The sequence below is a fragment of the Desmodus rotundus genome, chromosome 1 (assembly GCF_022682495.2).
Source record: "Desmodus rotundus isolate HL8 chromosome 1, HLdesRot8A.1, whole genome shotgun sequence".
Classification (NCBI taxonomy): domain Eukaryota; kingdom Metazoa; phylum Chordata; class Mammalia; order Chiroptera; family Phyllostomidae; genus Desmodus; species Desmodus rotundus.
This window is the reverse complement of record NC_071387.1, coordinates 2,690,938-2,709,637: the sequence shown is the minus strand read 5'-3', so window position 1 is coordinate 2,709,637 and position 18,700 is coordinate 2,690,938. Positions and strand designations below refer to the sequence as shown.

General features: G+C 60.3%; 2 protein-coding genes across 2 annotated transcripts; both read left to right on the top strand.

The window, feature by feature from the left end:
* The first annotated feature begins 258 nt into the window (after positions 1 to 258).
* Positions 259 to 2,739, top strand: PAEP (beta-lactoglobulin-1). Its single transcript, XM_071221882.1, has 6 exons — positions 259 to 297; positions 422 to 548; positions 939 to 1,157; positions 1,795 to 1,899; positions 2,077 to 2,120; positions 2,570 to 2,739. The coding sequence occupies exons 1-5, from the start codon at positions 259 to 261 to the stop codon at positions 2,091 to 2,093; spliced, it is 507 nt and encodes a 168-aa protein (XP_071077983.1). The 3' UTR covers positions 2,094 to 2,120; positions 2,570 to 2,739.
* A 6,820-nt stretch (positions 2,740 to 9,559) lies between these two features.
* Positions 9,560 to 12,902, top strand: LOC112306218 (beta-lactoglobulin). Its single transcript, XM_045196897.2, has 6 exons — positions 9,560 to 9,780; positions 10,578 to 10,717; positions 11,247 to 11,320; positions 11,703 to 11,954; positions 12,590 to 12,694; positions 12,872 to 12,902. The coding sequence occupies exons 1-6, from the start codon at positions 9,685 to 9,687 to the stop codon at positions 12,886 to 12,888; spliced, it is 684 nt and encodes a 227-aa protein (XP_045052832.2). The 5' UTR covers positions 9,560 to 9,684; the 3' UTR covers positions 12,889 to 12,902.
* The last annotated feature ends 5,798 nt before the right edge of the window (positions 12,903 to 18,700 follow it).

Below are 18,700 nucleotides of genomic sequence, written 5' to 3'. Positions count from 1 at the left end.
GGCTCTGGGCCCACAGGCCGACCACACAGAGGGACCAGGGTCAGTGTGGGGAGAGGTCCGTGAGGAGGCCGCTGGCGAGCTGCGGCTGGGGTCAGGGCCTAGAGCACCTGCCACGGCCCCTTCTGCCCCTGGAGTGGGAGTGGGGGTGCCAGAGAGAGCGGGGTGGGGTGGGGGGTGGTGACAGCTCAGACCCCACAACTGCCAGCAGATGCAGCAGACCATGGTTCGGGGCCGTGCCGGCCCTTGTCTCTGGCTCCAATGAGCCCTCAGGAACCTGGTCACCTGCAGCTGTTGGAGGTGACAGGGAGTGCAGCCTGGATAGGCAGCCAGCCCCCGAGGCCCAGACCGCCCCTCCTCCGGGGCCCTCCTGGAGCCTGGCACCTACCTCTCCCAGCCCCTTGGCTGGGCTTGATGGCCAAAGAGTCTGCGCAGCGGCCCAGGGGACACTGTGGCTCAGGGGACACTGTCTTCCAGGGAGGACGGCAGCTGTGTGGAGAGGAAGGTATTCGCAGAGAAAACTGAGGTCCCTGCCTCCTTCCAGATCAACAGTATGTGCTGGCTTTAGGGTGGCCGCCATCGGCGGGGACCCAGTCTCCTGGGCAGGCCCATCCTCCCTCCCTCCCTCCCTCGGTGGTGGCGGGTCTCACCTCAGGGTGCACAGGGGAACCCCACCCCTAACCACCCTTGGTCCCAGGACACAGGGATGGAGTGGCCTGAGTGATGATGACTGAGCTCCAGTTCTGCAGGCAGCAGGCAGCTCAGGCCGGGGCGACCAGGCCCCTGTGCCCAGGGACCAGTCTGGGGGAAGGCCGAGGGGTGTCGGGGTGCAGAGTCAGTCCCGGTCCTCACCCTGTGGCCCTGCCTGGAGAGCGACCAGTATGCCCTCTCCTGGTGGAGGAAGAGCCCACTTAACACAGCCCGTCTGTTCCCTCTTCCAGACCAGGAGGAAAGCAATGTGGCCCCCGCTGCAGCCCTGGAGAAGGGCAACGTGGTCCCTGCTGTGGCCCTGGAGAAGGGCAACGTGGCCCCCGCTGTGGCCCTGGAGAAGGGCAAGGTCCACGTGCTGGACACCGACTACCAGAACTACGTGTTCCTGTGCCTGGAGGCTGCTGCTGCTGCCGTCCCCGCCAAGCAGAGCCTGACCTGCCAGTACCTGGGTGCGTGCCCGGCCCCAGGGTCCCCAAGCCAGTGAGGCGGGAGGGCAGGGGGAGAGGGAGGGCACAGCCCCAGGGTCCCTCCGTGGCTCAGGCTGTGGCTGGCTGGTGACAAGGGCCAGGCTGGGGACCCGGGCTGGAGTAGCTGAGGTCACTGTGGGTCCAGCAGCCTTTGCTAACAGAGAGTTTCAGTGATGTCACCAGAGAAGAGTCAGCTACAAAAACGTCCTTAAACCCCAGTGTCCTGAAAATGACGGAGGCGACCGTTTCACCGTCACAGAGGCGGTGCCCGTGGGCCTTCCAGGGCTCCCCAGTTGACCACGGGTGAGGGGCTGGGAAGATGTCCCCTGGCCCACTGAGCGGCCAGCCGGGTGCCAGGCCCTTGTCCCCCTGGGTCCGTGTAGACTCTTCCCCAAGCACCGGCCTGGGAGGAGGAGGGGGGACTGGGTCCAGGGGGAACAGGGACCCTGGAGGACTGTGGGCTGAGCCCTGGAGACCACCCCTGGGAAGCGGGGCCAAGCTCTGTGGATCCGGGGACGTCAGCGTGGCCTTCCAGATCAGGGTCCCTGGGGAAGGGTCCCCTGGCTCCCTAGACCCCCTGTGAGCCCCCGTGGCCCCTCACTGACCCCTGCCCCCACAGCCAGGACCCCGAAGGCTGACAATGCGGTCATGGAGCAGTTCAACAGGGCCGTGAAGCTGCTGTCTGTGCGTGCCTCCGTCACCTTCACCCCGGCCCAGGTCGAAGGTGAGCACCAGCCCCGGCCTGCGGCCCCTGGTCAGAGAGCTCTGGGAATGTCTGTCTCCCATGGGGGCCTCCGATTCCCCGCAGGCCTCCCGGGAGGCCCCTGGGCGGTGGGGGGTGCAGACCCCTCTGGTGTTGTGGCCGAACTGTGACCTCCCCTTGCTCCCCCTCGTCCCGCAGAGAGGTGCCGTTTCTAGGCGAGCTGCTGCCGACCTGCCTCCTGGGTAACGTAGCTGCCCTGCCCCCTCGTCCTGGGCATGGGGGTGGGGTCTGCGTGGGCCTCAGACTCCCCTCTGCCGCCCGCCTCCCCACCGTGGGAATGGCTGGAACCTGGGAACCCGGGGGTCTCCCCTGGGGGTTTCTCCCGGAGGCTGTGATTGGAGGCTGGCCACACGCCCCCTCTCTGGATGGCCTTGAACTGCAGGGCTGTCTTTTCTGTGCCCTGGCCCCATTCCCGCTGACACCCTCTGCTCCTTCTGGGCCCTGGTGTGGGCCAAGGTGGGGTTAGGAAGGGCAGGTGGTGGCAGGGGGTGGGGCTGAACAGCCACTCAGCCTGAGGCGGGGCGGAGGCGGGGCTCTGTCTTTCACAGGTGGGGCGCCTGCTCCTCCCGTGTGGAGGGGCTGGTGAGCGTCCATCCCACAGGGTCCCAGGGGAGTCTCTGGTCCATTTCAGGAGCCTTGGCCCCTCTGCAGAGATGACATCCCCCCACCTCCCACGTCAGAGGATTCAGGAGGGACCGAGACCATGGAGGCTGCTGGACGTCACTCCTCCTGGCACCAGGCACCTCGGGGTCCCAGCCTGGGACTGGGGCTCTGAGCCTTCCCTGTTTCAGCAATAAAGAAACTGACCAGCAAGCCTGTCTGTCCGAGTCTTTCCTGGCGCCGGGTGTGGGATGAGGAGCTAGTGCGGGTGTGGGGCCGGCACGGGCGGTGCCGCTGCAGGGCCAGGCCCAGCCCTGAGCCCAAGGTGGGGGCGGCGCAGCCTGGCCTGCCCCTGTGGAGGGATTGCTGGGCGCGACGTCCGGTCACAGTGTGAGCACACCTGTCACACAGGCCTGTGGGAGCCTGTCCACCCGCAGGGCAGCACACTTGAAACTCACCGCTTTTCATTTACATCGCTGAGAAAAGGGCCGTCAGGAGGCTGTGAGCACCTCCTGCCCTTCCTGCCCTCCCTGCAGGGTGGGGCGCAGCCTGCCCTGTGGGGCCCACAGAGGTCAGTCTGGATGGGCAGGGGGTCAGGTCCGCAGCTGCAGAGCTGACCCCTGCCCGGGAGAGGAAGGGGCACAAGGAACAGCTGCCCCTTGGGGGTGTTGGTCGCTCACTGTCCCTCTGTCTCAGCGTGTTCAGGGCTCAGTCACACAGCCCCAGGGCACCCGCTGGGTCAGAGGTAGGGCTGGCTGAGCACCCAGGCCGCTTCTTCTCTGCGCCGGGCAAACACCCCTCCAAAGGGAGCATGCCCAGGTCCCCGCTGTGGGGACCAAAGTGGTGGGCAGGGGGGAGGACAGAGTCCGGCCCCAGGTGGGTAGGAAGCCATCGAGCTCATTTCTGGGAGAGTGGAGGGCAGTGTTGGGTGCAGATCCGACTCCCCTCTGAGCCCCGGTCATCCCAGATGCTCCCTGGCATGGCGGTCAGTGGGTGGGTGCTGCGGTCAGGACAGGTGTCACCGGCTTGCTGGGTGTCCCTGGGTCTGTTTGTTCTCTGAGCGCACTGAAGTCTCGGAGTTGTGTGTGAGGAGGGGCGGGAGGAGCCACCTGCACCCTGGGTCACACAGCAGGGGTGGCTGCCAGCTGTGCCCCACCACCTGCTAGGCGGTCCACAGAGTGACCCAGCCTCCAGTGTCCCAGACACAGGGCCAACCTGGGAGGCATGCAGGATGCAGGGCGTCCTCTGGGCGCCCCTGCCACTGCTGCCCTCAGCTCTGAGCCAGCGACACCACCTCCGGCTGAGCCTACAAGTCAGGAAGTTCCCCAGTGAGACTGGGCAGTTGGACTTCCCACCCGGGCGGGACAGTGTAGACACGCCTGCCCCAGCTCAGCACAGTTCCAAACGCTGACAGCAGCAGAACAGCAGGCTGTCGTGCTCCCCACTTAGGACACACTGGCGACCGGGTCTGGTGCTTCCTGACACCAGTCCGGCAACAGGAGGCAGCCAGGGTGGCTCACTCTCCTCCTGGCAATGCCAAGTGAGCCCCTGGCCCAGGCAGGGCCGTCCACGGGGCGCCTCCCACAGTGAGCCTCGGGGACACACTGCCCTGGGGGTCCCGGCCAGAGGCACTCCTCCGCACTGGGCATCGAGGCCACCCAACTGCCGGGCGGGAGAACCCCTGCTGGCCCTCGGCAGCACCCGCCGTCCAAACGGCGCCACAAAGGCTCTGGGCAGCGGACTGTTGCCAGAACCACAGCCCACAAAAGTGAGCCGGGACCACGTGCTGGACCTGCACGGGGAGACTGCTGTGACGACAGAAAGCTCACACAGCACCCAGAGTCTCCTGGCGTAACCCAGCAAAACATCAGGGCCACCGCTGAAAATCGCCCGCCAGGCCCGGAACCCAGAAATGCAGGGCAGGAGTGAGGAAGGACGAGGCCAGTCCTCTGCCGCGGACTTCAAAGCAACCTCTGCCACATCGCTTCACCCGAAACGCCCGAAACCGACACCACGCAGAGATGCTCAGCCCAGAAGTTAAAGGGGCGTGAAAGAGCCAAATGGAGGTGACCAAACTGCGAATACAGGGACAGAAATTCAGGGCTCATGGGGCAGGGGGCAGAGCTCGGACTGCCAATTCACTCGCCCAGGTGGGTTGGAGGTAGGGGATGGAAAGCCAGGCCAGGCACGCGTTACCGAGATGGAGGCAGGCGTAGTCGCTCTAACACCCTGTAAAGCAGACCTCCGAGCAAAGAAAATTACTCCGGGGAGGGCCTTCTCACCGAGGCAGACGGGCTGGCCCCCAGGGAGACAGCGCGGTGCCGCGAGCCCAGCACACCCAGGGGCTCCAGCACAGGTGGCACAGAGGCTGGGGGGAGGGGGGCTCCGAGGAAGCACAGGTGTGAGGTCAGAGGAGGGGTCCCAGCTGCCACTCCGAGCAAGTCACGTGTGGGAGAGCGAACCCCGACGTAAAAGTCGATCCGGACCACGCCATCCACCAGCAGGGTTGACCGGGTCCCACGGAACTCACCACCCGCCCCACAACATCCATTTCCTTTCAGTCACCGAGAAAGCCCCCGTCCCAGGTCCCGCAGGATAGGGGCTCAGGCACCCCCACTTGGATGCCAATCACGAGGCCAGGTTGTCACCTGGGCACCTGAGCCATCCAGTGTAGTTTGAAGGTTCTGACAGCGCCCCCTGGGGGTCGAGTCACTAGCGTGGCTGGCAGAAGTCCAGGAGGCATTTTAGGTCCTGGATCTCTGGTTTATTATAAAGAATGTCACCGCGGAGCGACCAGACAGGGGACATGAGCAGGACAAGGGATGTGGGGAGGCTCTGTGCCCTCCCTGGGGCCCCCACTGTCCCCCAGTCTCCACATATTCACCAACCACAAGCTCCCCCAGCCTGTCCTTTTTGCGTTTGATGGCGGCTTCCTTACACAGTCAACACTGATTAAATCACCGGCCACGGGTGTCTCAGCTCAACCTCAGAGGTGGGGGTGGGGCAATCACAGGGTTGGTTCCCTTAGGGGCCCACCCCTGTCCTTGGCAGCTTTCCTGGTGGCTCATGAACAAAAGCCTAGGGTGGTGGGGAGGGGCATGGCAGGCATATTAAGGTACTTTTATCAGTCTTAGCACTTAGGAGATTCCAAGGGTTTTAGGAACGGGAGAAGCCCTGTGTACAGGCGGGTGAAAGTAGGTTCACAGTTGTGAGTGTGGAACCCAGTTTACTCCTGTACTACTGTTTATTAATTAGTGTATGATTTTCCATATGAACACCTGAAAGCTACTTTTGCCCACCACTGTATACGTATTACTGCCAGTCACAGCATCATACCTCCCTCCCGTAGCTTCCTCCTGTCCCCGGGCCCGTCCCATCCCCCGCTGCTCTCTGCTCCCCAGCTGGGGCCGGGGTCTCCTCCACACGGCGGCTTCGCCATCTTGATCCCCAGCACAGCTCGCGCCCTTGAGACCCGAAAACTAAAACCAATTGTTTCCAGCTGGTGTAACAGTGCCCCAGGACAAGGTCAAAAACATTTACAGGGATACAGTGTTACCCAGAACCCAAGAAGGCGAGCGTGCAATGGCTGGCATCATTGGAATGTCCCGGCATTGGGAGGAACAGAGAAAACACAGCCCTGTGGAGAAAGCCCAGCCCAGCCCGCCAGCCCGGCTGACCCAGAGCTCAGAACACAGGCAGTAACGGGAAACCTTTATCACAGCTCTACTCCCTGAGAGGGGTGGGAGGAAAAACGTGCTGAAGACCCACACCCAGCTGTTAGACGTGGCAGCTGCCGTGCCTCTGTGGAGCTGCCCCCTCCAGGGACCTGGGGGGGAGTGGGGTCACGTGGAATCTGTCCCTCTGTGCTGGCTTCTTCCGTGCAGCACGATGTCCTGCAGGTTTATCCGCGTTGGAGCAGGTGTCAAGGCTGAACAATGTCCCATTGTATGGATGGCCCACACTTGGTTTCTCCATTCGGCCACCGATGGACACTATGCCACGCCCAGCTTCCGGCCGTTGGGAAGAATGCCACGACCAACGTGGGGTTGCCAACGTCCCCTCCAGACTTGTGAACAGTTCTTTGGGTGCCCACCCTGGGGTGGGATTGCCGGGTCACGGGGCTGTTTTGTTGCTTTTGGCAGGAACCGCCCTGCTGTCTTCCGTGGCGACAGGAGCATGGTGGGGAGAGGCAGTCCTTTTGCAGGGACATCTGGGAGTGCTGGTGTGTTCTGTGGTATTTTGTCTGCTGTGATAAGGGTGCTTCTGGGGCATAGGGCACGGCAGTGGCATGGGGAAGGGTTAAGAATCGGTTTGCGTGGGGACGAGCCCCCATGGGGAGAAGGTGTGCCCCCTAGAGGGACAGCAAGCACGATGGTCCCTGAGCTTGGGGGCCCTGGTGCTGGGGACACCCTGTGATGACCACAGAACAGAACAATGCTCCTGAATCCACGCTGCTGCTGCCCGGTCCTTGGCTCACGGCTGCAGGCAGTGGGCCCGGGAGTCGTGGCATTCCCAGCTGAGTCAAAGCCCGAGGCTTCCCAACCCCAAGGAAAGTAACTTCCTGCCTCTTCAACTTAATACAAGCCTGACCCCCACCCAGTTCTAAGGTGCAAGGGGTCCTGGGGGAAGGGATGGGGCTGTGTGACGGTTGGGCCAGGTCCCCTCCCAGGTCCCATCACTGGGTCGCAATCAGTGTTCAACGTCCCTCCCACACTTCACAGTGCCACGGCCCAAGGCCAGCGGTTGCTTGTTTTCCTTTGTTCTTAGGAAAGAACAAAGGAAATTCTGTAGAACTTCACTCCCGGAAACAGTGACTAGGTGTGGCCTGAGAGGTCATGGTCACTGCTGGCAGGTGCACAGCAGGGCGGCTGAGAATGCTTGCAGGAAGTGGGGGCAGCCAGCGTCTCCCCAGCTCTCCAGCAGACAGGACGTCTGCTTTTCCTGGCGGACCTGCCCCTGCTCCACGTGACCCTGCTGGGTGGTCTCTGACAGCCGGGGCACCGTGGACCCCTGCCAAGCGGCCTGTGCTGGGGTCCTGGGGCCACCATAGCAAAGGACCACACACGGGGATGGGGCGGAGGCTTCTAACAGCAGGAATTCACTCCCGCCCAGTTCTGAGGCCAGAAGTCCACAATCAAGGTGTCCCAGGCTCTAGGACAAGGTCCTTCCTGCCTGTCCCAGCTCCTGGCGGCTTCAGGCGCTCCCTGGCTCGCGGTCACATCGCTTGCATATCCACCTTCATCGTCACACGGTCTTTTCTCTGTGTCCCCTGTTTTCACTTACAAGGACACTAGAATTAGACTAGGGCCACCTTACTATAGTGTGGCCTCATCTGAACTGACAGCCACCCCCTGAGGTTCCGGGTGGACGTGAGTTTTCGGGCGACACCAGCCCGCTGCGCTGCTCTTGTTAAGATGTGCACACCGGGAAAACCGAGGGAAAACCGAGCTCAGAGACCAGTTCCCAGAGTCACAGGAGATAGTCTGGACAGGGGGCCAGAGGGTCACTGTGTCCAGTGCCTGCTGACTGTGGTGGGTGCTGGGAGGTTTATCTCCTCGGGCCACCTCAGGTCTTTTGACTGAGTGTCACTGGCTGCGTTTCCTTGCCTCCCCCACCTCACTTTGCTTCAACTTCCCACAGAGTTTCATCAGACTCAGGAACCGCCCGTCTGAGCTGGGGGTGCCCGCACTGGGACAGGCACCGGCCCCACTGAGAAGCTCAGGCTGTGGGTCTCGGTCACCGTGAGGAAGGGGAACCACGCCTGAGCCAGCTGATGGGCTGGGGCTGCCTGAGCCCCCTCCTCCCCCTCATGAAAGGGTATTGGGGCATCCTGGGGTCATGTCTCCTGCGGTGGGCATTTACTGGGCACCGTGTTAAATGGCCTCTGTGGGAAAGAAGCCAGGGACGGACAGCAAAGCACATCTAGTCTAGGAGATGCTGACGATGACAGGTGGGTGGCAAGGCCTCAGAGTGCCCTGGGGACCCCCAGGGTCCCACCGGCCAGGGCCCCTACCTCCAGGAGACAGGAGACTCCTCTTTAGGACAGCCTGGAGCAGCTGTGCCCCCTCCTTGCTGCTCCCCCACGCCTACCTGCCCCCGAGACGAGCAAGTTAACCATGTGGGATGACAAGCGATGGCCTTCGCGCCCCCTTCACACAGGGCACAGGGCACGCACGTCCCCACCGTGGAATCCGCTGTTTGCCAACATGGAATCAGCGAGACTCGTCTGTCTGTGACTCGCTCAGTCCCCTCCACACCAGTCAGGGTCCCCTGGGAGCCAGCACACGCCAGCTCGCGAGCGGCTCACGGCCTCGTCCGGTCCTTGGCTCACGGGGGCGGGACCAGGGCTTCCATGGATTAAAGCGCGAGGCCGGGAGTCCAGGACACGTGGCTCTCACTCCCCCACACACGACAGCGGCCGTGCCAGCCCCGCCGCCCGCCCCGCCGGTGGCCAGGCCACTTCCCATCTGGGTGACCCAGGCGATTCTGTGACCCTCACTGTCCTTGTTGACACCATTATTATTACTATTAGCTGCAAACGCATTCAGGGTGCTCCCTAGGGCCAGGCCCACCTGAGGGCTATACCTGAACCCCACTTCACCGTCCACTCCCACAGTGGGTGGGGTGCCACCCAAGGCCCCAGCCGCAGGCTGTGCAGGAGAGAAAAGCAGAACCAGGAGGGAACCAGGAAGGGGCTGCAGCCTTTCCAGGAGCTGGGGTGGGGGTGAAGGGAGTGGGCAAACCGCCACCCTGACCAGATGTCCAGGGACCCAGGGCCAGGGGCCGCACCCTCCTGGACACAGCTGTCCTCAGTGCTGGCTCTGACCTGTCACTGTCCAGGGCCTGACCCAGGAAGTGTCCCTGGCACTGGCGGCCAGCTCGGGCCCCCACGCCTGACCCTTTCTTTCTGGGTTCTACCAGGAACTCTTCAGGCCCTGGGACACAGGGGACCTTCCTGTTTGGACACAGGGGAAGAAGATCTCCTATTGTCCCAGCTGAGGAAGCCACCCGAGGGCAGAGGAGGAGCCTCGAGGATTCGGGGAACCCATGGCAGGCGGCCCGAGTGGTGCTCCTATATAAGGCCCCGAGCCCGCTGCCTCGGCCTCCACATTCCTGAGCTCAGACGTGCCTACAGCAGCTGCAGCCATGAGGTGTCTCCTGCTGGCCGTGTGCGTGGCCCTGGCGTGTGGCAACCAGGACATCTTTGTCCCTCAGACTGGGAAGGTCCTGGACGTCCAGAAGGTTTGGGGACAAGGGGCACTCTGCCTGGGTGGCTGGGGTGGGTGGTGAGCTGTGGGGCCTCAGGAGTCAGAGGAGGCTGTGACATCTGGGGTCTGTGGGACTTTGCTGGGGCCACAAAGCGCAGGGACGGCGGCTTGAACCACAGACGTTCATTGTCTCATGTCCCGGTGCCAGACACCCGAGACCCAGGGGTGGGCAGGGCTGGCTCCTCCTGGCTCGCCCCTGGACTTGCAGATGGCCGTCCTTTCCCTGCGTCCTCACTCGGCCTCTTCTCTGTACGTCTGTATGTCCGTCAGCATCTCCTCCTCTTACAAGGTCGCCAGTGCGGAGGGGTCAGGGCCCCCCAGCAACCTTGCTGGAACTTCCTCACCGCTTTAAAGCCCCTCATCCAAATAGCCGTGGTCTGAGGGTTAGGTCAGGGTTTCAACAACCATGAAATCTGGGGACACGGTTTGCCCCACAAGGTCCCTCTGTGCCCTCAAGTTCCCATCTCTAACCACGTCTCCCCAAGATCCAACCTTCTGCCCTCACTCATAGAGGGGGGTTCTCTAGGTCCTTCTTTGGGCTCAGCTGAGTTCAAGTAGAACATTCCACAGCACAGCAGGGAAGGTATCCCACAGCAGGCCCAGGCAGGGGGTCAGCAGGTACCCCCAAAATCCAGCCCCTCCTCGGCAGGCTGCCTTCAGGGAGTTGGAAATGGGTAGGACTGGGCCTGGCCTGGATGGGGAGGGACAGAGTGACCCCACCATGGGACTGGGGTCCCCTACCTGCCCTCAGAGCAACCTGGCCCTCCCTAGGTGGCTGGGACATGGTACCCCATGGCCCTGGTGGCCAGCGACCCCGCCCTGCTGAACACTGAGAGCACCCCTCTGAGGCTGTACGTCAAGGAGCTGAGGCCCACCGCCCAGAACGGCCTGGAGATCACCGTGCGCAGATGGTGGGTGGGCCCGGCTGCTGGGGGGCGGGCAGGGCTCCTGATGGGACTGGCCCCAGGCTCTGGGCCCACAGGCCGACCACACAGAGGGACCAGGGTCAGTGTGGGGAGAGGTCCGTGAGGAGGCCGCTGGCGAGCTGCGGCTGGGGTCAGGGCCTAGAGCACCTGCCACGGCCCCTTCTGCCCCTGGAGAGGGAGTGGGGGTGCCAGAGAGAGCGGGGTGGGGTGGGGGGCGGTGACAGCTCAGACCCCACAACTGCCAGCGGATGCAGCAGACCATGGTTCGGGGCCGTGCCAGCCCTTGTCTCTGGCTCCAATGAGCCCTCAGGAACCTGGTCACCTGCAGCTGTTGGAGGTGACAGGGAGTGCAGCCTGGATAGGCAGCCAGCCCCCGAGACCCAGACTGCCCCTCCTCCGGGGCGCTCCTGGAGCCTGGCACCTACCTCTCCCAGCCCCTTGGCTGGGCTTGATGGCCAAAGAGTCTGCGCAGCGGCCCAGGGGACACTGTGGCTCAGGGGACACTGTCTTCCAGGGAGGACGGCAGCTGTGTGGAGAGGAAGATATTCGCAGAGAAAACCGAGGTCCCTGCCTCCTTCCAGATCAACAGTATGTGCTGGCTTCAGGGTGGCCGCCATCGGCGGGGACCAAGTCTCCTGGGCAGGCCCGTCCTCCCTCCCTCGGTGGTGGCGGGTCTCACCTCGGGGTGCACAAGGGAACCCCACCCCTAACCACCCTGGGTCCCAGGATGCAGGGATGGCGTGGCCTGAGTGATGATGACTGAGCTCCAGTTCTGCAGGCAGCGGGCAGCTCAGGCCGGGGCGACCAGGCCCCTGTGCCCGGGGACCAGTCTGAGGAAAGGCCGAGGGGTGTCGGGGTGCAGAGTCAGTCCCGGTCCTCACCCTGTGGCCCTGCCTGGAGAGCGACCAGTATGCCCTCTCCTGGTGGAGGAAGAGCCCACTTAACACAGCCCGTCTGTTCCCTCTTCCAGACCAGGAGGAAAGCAATGTGGCCCCCGCTACAGCCCTGGAGAAGGACAACGTGGTCCCTGCTGTGGCCCTGGAGAAGGGCAACGTGGCCCCCGCTGTGGCCCTGGAGAAGGGCAACGTGGCCCCCGCTGTGGCCCTGGAGAAGGGCAAGGTCCACGTGCTGGACACCGACTATCAGAGCTACGTGTTCCTGTGCCTGGAGGCCGCTGCTGCTGCTGTCCCCGCCAAGCAGAGCCTGACCTGCCAGTACCTGGGTGCGTGCCCGGCCCCAGGGTCCCCAAGCCAGTGAGGCGGGAGGGCAGGGGGAGAGGGAGGGCACAGCCCCAGGGTCCCTCCGTGGCTCAGGCTGTGGCTGGCTGGTGACAAGGGCCAGGCTGGGGACCCGGGCTGGAGTAGCTGAGGTCACTGTGGGTCCAGCAGCCTTTGCTAACAGAGTTTCAGTGATGTCACCAGAGAAGAGTCAGCTACAAAAACGTCCTTAAACCCCAGTGTCCTGAAAATGACGGAGGCGACCGTTTCACCGTCACAGAGGCGGTGCCCGTGGGCCTTCCAGGGCTCCCCAGTTGACCGCGGGTGAGGGGCTGGGAAGATGTCCCCTGGCCCACTGAGCGGCCAGCCAGGTGCCGGGCCCTTGTCCCCCTGGGTCCGTGTAGACTCTTCCCCAAGCACCGGCCTGGGAGGAGGAGGGGGGACTGGGTCCAGGGGGAACAGGGACCCTGGAGGACTGTGGGCTGAGCCCTGGAGACCACTCCTGGGAAGCGGGGCCAAGCTCTGTGGATCCGGGGACGTCAGCGTGGCCTTCCAGATCAGGGTCCCTGGGGAAGGGTCCCCTGGCTCCCTAGACCCCCTGTGAGCCCCCGTGGCCCCTCACTGACCCCTGCCCCCACAGCCAGGACCCCGAAGGCTGACAATGCGGTCATGGAGCAGTTCAACAGGGCCGTGAAGCTGCTGTCTGTGCGTGCCTCCGTCACCTTCACCCCGGCCCAGGTCGAAGGTGAGCACCAGCCCCGGCCTGCGGCCCCTGGTCAGAGAGCTCTGGGAATGTCTGTCTCCCATGGGGGCCTCCGATTCCCCGCAGGCCTCCCGGGAGGCCCCTGGGTGGTGGGGGGTGCAGACCCCTCTGGTGTTGTGGCCGAACTGTGACCTCCCCTTGCTCCCCCTCGTCCCGCAGAGAGGTGCCGTTTCTAGGCGAGCTGCTGCCGACATGCCTCCTGGGTAACGTAGCTGCCCTGCCCCCTCGTCCTGGGCATGGGGGTGGGGTCTGCGTGGGCCTCAGACTCCCCTCTGCCGCCCGCCTCCCCACCGTGGGAATGGCTGGAACCTGGGAACCCGGGGGTCTCCCCTGGGGGTTTCTCCCGGAGGCTGTGATTGGAGGCTGGCCACACGCCCCCTCTCTGGATGGCCTTGAACTGCAGGGCTGTCTTTCCTGTGTCCTGGCCCCATTCCCGCTGACACCCTCTGCTCCTTCTGGGCCCTGGTGTGGGCCAAGGTGGGGTTAGGAAGGGCAGGTGGTGGCAGGGGGTGGGGCTGAACAGCCGCTCAGCCTAAGGTGGGGCTGAGGCGGGGATCTGTCTTTCACAGGTGGGGCGCCTGCTCCCCCCGTGTGGAGGGGCTGGTGAGCGTCCATCCCACAGGGTCCCAGGGGAGTCTCTGGTCCATTTCAGGAGCCTTGGCCCCTCTGCAGAGATGACATCCCCCCACCTCCCACGTCAGAGGATTCAGGAGGGACCGAGACCATGGAGGCTGCTGGACGTCACTCCTCCTGGCACCAGGCACCTCGGGGTCCCAGCCTGGGACTGGGGCTCTGAGCCTTCCCTGTTTCAGCAATAAAGAAACTGACCAGCAAGCCTGTCTGTCCGAGTCTTTCCTGGCGCCGGGTGTGGGACTGGGGACTGGGGCGGGAAGCTAGGAGCAGGACCAGGGGCAGGGCCGCTGCATCACAGACCTTGGTGCGTTCAGGGTCAGCGCACATCATTACAAGCTCCTGGAAGCTTTCAGGCGCTGGGAAGGCCCTGAAGCTGCTCTTGGGTTAAAGCTTCAATCCAGCCAAACCCAAAGCTCCGCAAAGGGCCAGGAATGAAAACCGACCCATCACTTCACCTAAACATCTAAATATTCACAGAACAACTCATGTAAGTTACTTGCAAATCGAAATCTCCAGTCTTCACAATGCAGCCCCACGACCGTCAAGGCCATCTTCGCGATTGCTACAAGGAAGACTTGAGATCAAACTCCCTGAGCCTATAAGTGCATCATTTCCTCTTGGGCTGATAGGAAAAAAGAGATTTCCCCGCGGTGGAGGGACTGGGCAGGAGAGGGGCAAGCAGAACGGAAGGCTGTTTGCGTTTCAGAGACTTTATAGCATCACAGGTGGAAGAAGGGTCCAGCACAGCAGAAACAGGGATTTTCAAATAATGAGGACAATTTACATGTAGCAAGATAACGTAGGCACATATTTTAACACGTATGTATAGTTACATATAAATATATAAGGTGCATAGACATAATAGCTTGTGTATAGTATTAAAGCTACAAAATAGAGATGGAATGGATACATTTTTAGGAAAATATCAATAACCAATGCGGGCTGAAAAAGAAACCTTTAGAAGAACCGTAAGTGCAGAAGTTGAGAACATTTCCGGCTGTTCTCGGTCCGTGGGTGCTGGTCTCCCGCCCCACACTGCGCCCCAGGACGCTCTGCTGGGCCAGGGTGATGGAGGACCACCCCCATTTGGAATAATGACACAAATATCTAAAGAATCTATCAGCAGGCTGAATCTAGCAATGGATGCAACACATTTTTAAAAATTAATTACTTAATTTTTAGAAAGAGAGGAAGGGACGGAGAAAGAGAGGGAGAGACATGGATGTTCGAGAGATACATCGATCGGTTTCGTTCGCACGCCCCCAACGGGGGACCTGGCCCGCCACCCAGGCACATGCCCTGACTGGGAATCGAACCGGCGACCTTTCTGTATCAGGCTGACACTCAATCCACTGAGCCATGCCAGCCAGGGCAGTACACTGTTTGAACTTTGAAAAATCAAGGATGTTTTCATATTAGAAAATATATTAGAAATGTATGACTTCACTGATTAAGAAAGAAATGCTCCTTTAAGCACCGTTAATGGATTAACCACCATTTCAAAACCACCGCCTCCCGCTGAGGAGAGGGGCTCTTCACCCGTCAAGAGTGTCGTTCAACACGGCCCACTCATGCTGCATTCACGAACCACCCTGAAATCTCGGGGCCTGCGGTCACCCGAGATTTATTTCCTGTTTGTGGAAAACGTCCTTGGCGGGTCACTCAAGGATCTAGGCGATCACCGGGCCACCACCTGTGAGGCTGCTGGTCACCACGCCTAGGCAAAGCCACACACAGCCATCCAAGGGCCTGGCACCGTCCCCCTGACACTCTCTCCTGAAAGGTACCTGTTTCACCTCCTCTCCACCTGTTGGCCAGAAGTTCTCACTCGGCTGGAAGGCAGCCAGAAGGAACCATGGGCCTGGGAATACAAGGGGAACATCCTTAAACGGATAGTAATATTTTAAAAAATATTTTATTTATTTTTAGAGAGAGGGGAAGGGAGGGAGAAAGAGAGGGAGAGAAACATCAGTGTGTGGTTGCCTCTCACACGCCCCCTACTGGGGACCTGGCCCACAACCCAGGCATGTGCCCTAGACTGGGAATCGAACTGGCGACCCTTTGGTTCACAGGCCGGCACTCAATCCACTGAGCCACACCAGCTCCACAGCCAGGGTGGATATTAATTTTTTTAAACCACCCAGCGTCACTCTTAGTGGTAGGAGACTGAATGCTTTCCCTCTAAGACGGAGAACAAGGGTCGGGTGTCCTATGCAGCAGCTCGCTGACAGTCTCGGTCAAGAAGACCATAGGAAGAAAGGAAAGACATAGGCCCTGGGAAGGGAACTCCTAGCAGGACCGACAAAGCCAAAGAGAGAGGAGACACGATTACTGATGTCAGGAGTGGAAGGGGCCGTGAGCACAGACTCCTCAGGCATCAGACGAATAGTGAGGGAGTGCTACGAACAGCACTCTACCCATAAATTTGACAACTTAGAGGAAATGGACCAATTCCTCAAAAAATACAAACAACTGCCCTGGCTGGTGTGGCTCAGTGGGCTGGGCATCGTCCGCAAATCAAAAGGTCACCGGTTCGATTCCCGGTCAGGGCACGTGCCTGGGTTTTGGGCCAGGTCCCCAGCTGGGACCATGCGAGAGGCAACTGGTCAATATTTCTCAAACACTGGTGTTTCTCTCCCTCTCTTTCTCCCTCCCTTCCCCTCTTTCTGAAAATGGATAAAACAAAATCTTTAAAAAATGACAAACCACTACAATTCATCCAATATGAATTAGACAATTTGAAGAGCCCTGCAAATTTTTAAAGAATCAAATTTTTAATTTTAAAACTCCACGAAAAGACATGTCCAGGCCCAGATGGTGTCACAGGAGACTTACACCGAGTGTTTAAAGAGGAGACGTTGACACGGCCTCGTGCAGAAACAGCGGAGGAGGGGACCCTTCCCCACTCATTTTATGAAGCTAATATTACTCTGATTCCAAAACCATACAAAGATTTTTTAACAGACTAATGTTTCTCCTTAACGGAGACACAACAATCCGTAACAAAATATCAGCAAAGAGATTTCAGTGATACGTAAAAAGAAATGGACACCAAGACCAGGCAGGGCTTGCGCCGGGGAGGCGGGGCTGGCTCAGCGCTGGGAAATCAGCCCCTGTAACCCACTGCTGCATCGGGCTCACAAAGGAAACTCAGGTGACCCTGTCTATCAGTGTGGAAAGGCATTCGACCCAGCTCAACACCCACGCACGGTCAAATAAAAACTCAGAAAAACAGGAATTGGCAGGACCCCTTGACTCAATAGGAGCACCTGCAAACCCTCAGAGTTCACATTGTACTTAGTGGGGTGAGGGATGCTTTGTCAGTGACCGATGGCGGGTGACCAGGGACGTGGCAAGGACGTCTGCTCTCACCCCCTCCTCCCGGAAGTTCCAGGGCGAGGAGGCAAGGAGAGCAATAAAAGGCACACAGACCCGAAAGGCGGACGTAAAGGATCTCTACTGGCAGATGGCATGATTGTCTGTAGAGAAGCCCAAGGAATCTACCAAAAAAAACACAAAAACAAACCCAAAAAACTAGAACAAATACGTGAGTTCACTAAGGCAGCAGGATCCAGGATAAACATACAAAAAATCAATTGCATTTCCACATACTAGCAATAAAAGCATGGATACTGGAATTAAAAATGAAATCTATAATCACTCAAAAAAAACCCCCCCAAAACTGGAAGACTTAGGCAGAACGCTAAGGAAGCATGAGCAGGGACTGTTGATAAAAAAAATCCAGAACCTAAATAGGGGGAGAGACTCACAGCGCCCACTGACCGCAAGACTCCAACGATGAAACGCCGATTCTCCTCTGACCGGCACCCATGGTCAGTGCCATTCCTATCGAAATCCCAGCAAGGGTTTCGTGGACCCAGGTGAGACTACCCTGACATTTACCTGGAAGGCAACGGAACTAGAGCAGCTACAATGATTCTGAAAACAATACAACCAGAGGAACCGGCCCATCAGATTTCATGTCCTGCTATGTATCTTGTTACACAGTTGTCGAGAAGTCTTTGCAGAAGCGAGAACCAGAAACAGACTCACACCCATGGGGCCGACTGTCACGCTGTTGCTGGGAGGGTGTGTCCCTCACTTGTGCACAAGGGGAGGGCGGCTCACCCGCCTCCCTCAGAGCCTGGGGCGCCTGCCAAGCTCAGTGCCCCTGGGGCCAGTCCCTCCATGGCCAGACAGGCTCCTAGCAAACTGTGGCCTCTCCCTCTGTGGGCTGGCTCCAGGAAGGAGTCTCCTGTCCCGCATCACAGCCCAGCACTGCTCAGCCAGAGGCTGTGGCACCCGGCAGGTTCTGTTCCCATTTACTTCCCACCTCGTTATCAAACCTGTGCCCACAGAAACCCTGCAGCTGAGCTTCTCAGCCCGGGGGGTGGGGGAGCCATGACCAGAACGTCCCATTCCAGGGACGTCCCATGCCTGTGGCCCTTAGACTGCCCTGTTGCCGTACTTTTCACTATCTTGGAAAAAAAAATCAGGCCTATTTTGTGGCTTAGATGTTGCAGCTCCTGAGCCTGGAGCTGGGGCCCAGCCTCGGTCCCAGGCCCTGGCGGCCGTGGACATGCCACAGGTGATGGCTCGGCCATCAGATCAGACTCAGCCCCGTTCCCCTGCGACGGGTTCCCTCACTCTCTCCATTACCCATCAGAGGAATCAGTGACTCATTAGAAGCCACCGGGCACCGGAAGGACGCTGGAGTTGCTGAGAGGGAAGCTCCTACTGAATCAATACTTTTTTTAAAAATATTTTATTTTTTATTTTTAGAGGGAGAGGAAGGGAGGGAGAAAGAGAGGGACAGAAACATCGATGTGAGAGAGAAACATCGGTTGGTTGCCTGTTGCAGGCCTCCCTACCGGGAATCGAACCCACAACCCAGGCACGTGCCCTGACCAGGAATTGAACCTGTGACGTTTTACTTAGTGAGCTGATGCCCAACCAACAGAGCCACACGGGCCAGGGCCCAACTCAATACTTTTGAGCCTGAAAGGAAAGCGTCAGGTGACAGCTAAGTGGACAGGCAGCTCTTTGCGCCGTCCCGCTTTGAGTCCCGAAGGCTGTTACTCACAACATGTGTCCCTACGGAAGGAAAAGGCACCAGCTGCTCCCGCAGCGACGGCACTGACATGCCCAGGATGGCCACTGGGTGGCGTCGGAGTCCTCTAGGGCAGGACCACACCAGGATAAATGGCCCAAACCATGTGGAGACATCGGAAGGGAAATGCACGCACTGGCTCAGCCAGCCCGCTGTCTCTGCCTGCATCTTCCCCTGGAACCTGGGGCGGCGGGCACTGCTCAGCCCCACCCCCCGTCCTGAAGGGCCACGTGGACTTCTGCATG

What these genes read in the sequence shown, in the direction of transcription:
- LOC112306218 (XM_045196897.2), top strand. Translation starts at nt 9,685, where the DNA reads ATGAGGTGTCTCCTGCTGGCCGTGTGCGTGGCCCTGGCGTGTGGCAAC. An exon ending in AGGTCCTGGACGTCCAGAAG is followed by an intron (nt 9,781 to 10,577) that starts GTTTGGGGACAA and finishes GGCCCTCCCTAG; the next exon opens with GTGGCTGGGACATGGTACCC. An exon ending in CCTGACCTGCCAGTACCTGG is followed by an intron (nt 11,955 to 12,589) that starts GTGCGTGCCCGG and finishes CTGCCCCCACAG; the next exon opens with CCAGGACCCCGAAGGCTGAC.
- PAEP (XM_071221882.1), top strand. Translation starts at nt 259, where the DNA reads ATGAGCCCTCAGGAACCTGGTCACCTGCAGCTGTTGGAG. An exon ending in TGCCTCCTTCCAGATCAACA is followed by an intron (nt 549 to 938) that starts GTATGTGCTGGC and finishes TCCCTCTTCCAG; the next exon opens with ACCAGGAGGAAAGCAATGTG. An exon ending in CCTGACCTGCCAGTACCTGG is followed by an intron (nt 1,158 to 1,794) that starts GTGCGTGCCCGG and finishes CTGCCCCCACAG; the next exon opens with CCAGGACCCCGAAGGCTGAC.